The sequence below is a fragment of the Brassica oleracea genome, chromosome C8 (genome assembly GCF_000695525.1).
Source record: "Brassica oleracea var. oleracea cultivar TO1000 chromosome C8, BOL, whole genome shotgun sequence".
Lineage (NCBI taxonomy): Eukaryota > Viridiplantae > Streptophyta > Magnoliopsida > Brassicales > Brassicaceae > Brassica > Brassica oleracea.
Genome location: NC_027755.1, coordinates 19,828,201 through 19,833,063, shown reverse-complemented (window position 1 = coordinate 19,833,063; position 4,863 = coordinate 19,828,201). Strand labels below are relative to the sequence as shown.

The 4,863-nt window shown below is 36.5% G+C and overlaps 1 protein-coding gene across 1 annotated transcript in view; it reads left to right on the top strand.

Moving 5' to 3' along the window:
- LOC106309471 (MLO-like protein 2) overlaps positions 1-3,209 on the top strand; it is a 5,163-nt gene extending 1,954 nt beyond the window's left edge. The window contains exons 3-14 of the mRNA XM_013746498.1: positions 458-648; positions 742-858; positions 941-1,001; positions 1,088-1,251; positions 1,555-1,658; positions 1,735-1,784; positions 1,860-1,900; positions 1,982-2,155; positions 2,245-2,280; positions 2,362-2,429; positions 2,513-2,573; positions 2,716-3,209. Of these exons, the coding sequence (XP_013601952.1) occupies positions 458-648; positions 742-858; positions 941-1,001; positions 1,088-1,251; positions 1,555-1,658; positions 1,735-1,784; positions 1,860-1,900; positions 1,982-2,155; positions 2,245-2,280; positions 2,362-2,429; positions 2,513-2,573; positions 2,716-3,072 (1,424 nt within the window). The 3' untranslated portion in view covers positions 3,073-3,209. The remainder of the gene's footprint in view (positions 1-457; positions 649-741; positions 859-940; positions 1,002-1,087; positions 1,252-1,554; positions 1,659-1,734; positions 1,785-1,859; positions 1,901-1,981; positions 2,156-2,244; positions 2,281-2,361; positions 2,430-2,512; positions 2,574-2,715) is intronic.
- Positions 3,210-4,863: the final 1,654 nt, after the last annotated feature.

The following is a 4,863-nucleotide window of genomic DNA, read 5'->3' as shown; positions in this document are numbered from 1 at the left end:
ATTTACCCAAGGGTTTATGGTTTTCCCAAGGGTTTAGGGTTTAGGATTAGAGTTTAGGGTTTAGTGTTTTGTTGACAACATGTTTAGTGTTTTTCCAAGGGTTTAGCGTTTACCTAAGGGTTTAGGGTTTACCCAAAGGTTTAGGATTTACCCAAGGGTTTATGGTTTTCCCAAGGGTTTAGGGTTTAGGATTAGAGTTTAGGGTTTAGTGTTTTGTTGACAACATTTTTTTTTATTTGAATTCGTTTTTTATATATTATTTTTATTTATTTTTAAATTTTATTTTGAAAAAATAATATAATTTGCCATGTTATTTGGTTTCTTTAATTAAAATATACTAGATTTAAAATGACAATTTTCTATTGGTTGGTGAACCCAAGAATAACTCCCCAAATATTTACCTACCTAACTTATTCTTATTTTAACATAAATTTTATTTTTATTTTATTGTAATCAGAACTTATGCTGTTGGGATTCATATCACTACTCTTAACAGTCGCACAAACTTCAATCTCAAGTTTCTGCATTCCCAAGAGTGTTGCATCATCAATGCGCCCTTGCAGCGCCGCAGAAATAGCTAAAAAGGAATTAGATAAAAAAATCCCTAGAAGAAGTTTAGCCACCAAAGGTTACAACGAATGCCCAAAGGTAACATATAGTCTCACATATGTGTATTAAAACGACCCTATGCAGCTATGCTTGTTAATCATCCTCTCTAATTTTGACTGTGGGTTATCTCAGGGGAAAGTGCCTTTTGTATCTGCTTACGGAATCCACCAGCTGCACATATTCATTTTCGTGCTCGCGGTGGTTCATGTTATTTACTGCATTGTTACTTATGCTTTGGGAAAGACCAAGGTAGCTACTTTGCTTGTGCGTTCTTCAGTGACTTGAAAATCAAGAAATATTGTATTTTATCCTTGTTTATTGAGTATTGCAGATGAGGAAGTGGGAGCAGTGGGAGGAAGAGACAAAGACAATAGAATATCAATACTCCAACGGTATGTGCTATTAAATGAGAGAGATTTAAAGACCGAAATTGTACGTAGGAAGTTTTACGATGAATGCATTCTTGTTAATTATGCAGATCCTGGGAGGTTCAGGTTTGCGAGGGACACAACTTTCGGACGAAGACATCTCAATGCCTGGAGCAAGACGAGTGTTACGCTCTGGACTGTTTGTTTTTTCAGACAGTTCGTTGGATCTGTCACCAAAGTTGATTACTTAACTTTGCGGCATGGTTTCATCACGGTAGGGAATTCATATAACTTATCTTTTGTTTTGTTTTATCTACTGCTAAGTATAACAGTTATTATCAGACGTATAACATGAAGAATGGAAGACCGGAAAGAGCTTAAAGAATGTTGTCTCTATATTGACTTAAATGTGTACACTTTTTTATAATACAACCATCGCTAACCACCATATAACAAACTTACTTATAATACTCCTAATCGTTATCTCTAGAGAAAGTGATATAACTAACTAGGGACAATGTATCACATTGGAAGTTGGAAGAGATTATAAGTAATATAAATTACTCTTTTTGTTCAGGCGCGATTTGCTCCCGGGAGCGGGAGCGAAAAAATGCCATATGATTTCTGCAACTATATTCAGAGATCATTAGAAAAAGACTTCAAAACTGTTGTCGAGATCAGGTTTGGGTCTATCTACTAGATTGCTTCTTATAACCCAACTTGGAAAATTGTCTAAAACTTTGCTAACTTTATGCAGCCCCGTCATCTGGTTTGTAACTGTGCTATTCCTCTTGACCAACTTAGATGGTAACATTCATTGCTTACTTCTCAAATACACAACCTCTACATCACAAAACTGACATCGGTTTTCATTTAAAACAGGACTACATTCTTACCTCTGGTTACCATTCATTCCTCTGATTGTAAGAACAACAAACTATTGAACCAATAAATCGTTTCTCACTTATGGCCTTTCTTTTAAACAAAATGGGTGTAATCTGTAGGTGGTTCTAATAGTTGGAACAAAGCTTCAAGTGATTATAACCAAATTGGGTCTAAGAATCCAAGAGAAAGGCGATGTGGTAAGAGGCGCCCCTCTGGTTAAGCCTGGTGATGATCTCTTCTGGTTTGACAAACCTAGCTTCATGATTTTCCTTATCCATTTGGTTCTTTTCACGGTACGATTCACCACCCGGTTTATCCTTATTTTGGTTTTTCTTTCTCCTTGATAATAAACCTATGACTACTAAAACCCTTCACTTTACAGAATGCATTTCAACTTGCTTTCTTTGCATGGAGTTCGGTAAGAGATCTATTTAACATTTTTTTCAATTTTTTTTGAGGACATACTGTTTTTTATATCATGAATTTTTGGTATTTGCAGTATGAATTCGGTATCAGTAATTGTTTCCATAAAGAGCCTCAAGATATTACCATTAGAATTGTAGTTGGGTAAGCTAACATTAACTTGACTATCGGTTGTGGGAATACGCGGGAAATAACGTTATTTAACTGACCGAGTCACAAACATGCAGACTTGTTGTACAGATACTTTGCAGCTATGTGACTCTTCCACTCTATGCTCTTGTCACTCAGGTAATAAGCAACAAAACGTTTAGTGAGATCAATACAAGATTTTTGATATGTTCTTTAGTTTTTCTTTTTTGACATTGTGTTTGATGAAATGTGTGTAGATGGCTACTACTTTTTTGACATTGTGTTGATGAAATGTGTGTAGATGGGTACTACGATGAAGCCAACGGTATTCAACGGAAGAGTATCCAAGATGCTAAAGAAGTGGCATCACAAAGCACAGGAGGAGACACAACACGGAAGACGCTCTGAATCAAACACACCTTACCCTAGCCGTCCAACTACACCAACTCATGGCTCATCTCCCATCCATCTTCTTCACAATTACAACGACCGAAGCATTGAAAGTTTTCCTAATCCTCCTTCTCCTAATCATCATGACCACTACCAGTTTTATGATCCTGAGTCCCAACACAAAGCAGCTGAATCTTCCACACATCATTCTACTGCACATGGAAGTGCATCCATGGAACTTCCTCCTCTACGACCAGCAAACGCTTAAATATATATGTTACATTAAAATTGTTATGTTGTGCAATTGTTATATTACAATAAGCACTTTTACATTACTACATGTATCATGTATGAGACCCTTAACCATCTATAAAGATGGATGATGTATTATCTTTTTTTGAATTATACACAGTTTCCCCAAAGGCTTCCCAGGCCCAAGGGACTAATCTGTGTCGCTGCGGCCCGAATGTTAAAGTTCGCAGTGGCCGGGAATCGAGCCCAGGTGGCGGTACTCACAGCTGTGAACCCTTTACCACCAGAGCTAGATGCCCCGGTTAATGATGATGTATTATCTGTCCACCCTTATAAGGATTTCTCGAATTTAAAGATATGTTTCGATTCTAACGTCCTGAGACATCGGTGGTGGTGACATTGTTGATAGAGGCTTTAAGGTCACTGTTCTCAAAGGACTCAGGTTGCTGGTGAAGGAAGCTCCTTCCTGAGCAAGACAAACACTTGAACAAATCACTGAGATTTCGTAAAGATCTTTACTTTCTCCACCACCGAAGAGATTGGATCCATAGGGATTTTCGGGTTATTGAGTTATGATTTTGGGGATTTGATTTCAAAAAGAATAAATTCGATTTCTTAGGTCGATTCGATTCGGTTTAAAAAATTTGATCGAAGTTAAAACCAATTGGATTTGGTTTAGAGCATCTTTAACCCATGAAACCAATTTGGGATGCTTATTTTTTTTTTTTTTTTTGTCTGCTTAAAAAAAAAATTTAAAAAACGAACCAATCGCGGGTTGTCACGTGTCAGTGGGGCCTGCAAACAGTGCAAACAACCCACTTAAATCGGTGCTTATTTGAGCGCTATAAGCAGCCTCTTATGCAGCTTCTTTTTCTGACTAAAGGTTTATGCAGCTTTTTTTGAAAAACTTTAGAGCAACTCCAATGGTGTTATCCACTATTGGAATCCTTAGCATTTTAATAATAATTTTTTTTGAATAGTTAAGGACTCTAAGAGCAACTCCATTGGTGTTATCCACCATTGGAATCCTTAGCATTTTAAAAATAAATTTTTTTTTGAATAGTTAAGGACTCTAATCATAAATGTAGGTCCAATGGTATTATCCGATATGGAGTCTTTAGGAATTTTTTTTTTTTTAATTTGAATCTTTGAAATTTAAAATTATTAAATATTAAATTAAAAATTTTCATTTATTGAATGACTAAATGTAAACATACAATAACTAAACATCTTCATTATTACCAAACTTGTTCCAAATATTTTGAATCAAATCATATTTCAATTGTGCATGTATGTGCGGGTCACGAACACGCCTCCGTATCTCAAGCATAGTACGGAGATTTGAAGGCCTGGGAGAATATGAAATATCCACCTGTGAACTTCTACTCGAGTCTCCTTCTTCAAACTCTGATGTATCATACTGAGTGTATCCATTGCATTCATTTTCTACTATCATATTGTGCAGTATGATACATGTTCGCATAACCATCCATATTTGTCTTTTGTCCCACAAAATAGCCGGGTTTTTCACTATTGCAAATCGAGCTTGCAATACTCCAAAAGCACGCTCCACATCTTTTCTGGTTGATTCTTGAACTTTAGCAAATAACTCTGCTTCAGGCCCTTGAGGGTTTGAGATAGATTAGATAAATGTTGACCATTTTGGATATATGCCATATGTGAGGTAGTACGCCAAATCATACTGGTGTCCGTGACCACGTACTGTACCCTTAGAGCTCGACCTTGTAAAATGTCATCAAAAACAGGAGACCGATCGAGAACGTTAATATCGTTTAAGGTACCTGGA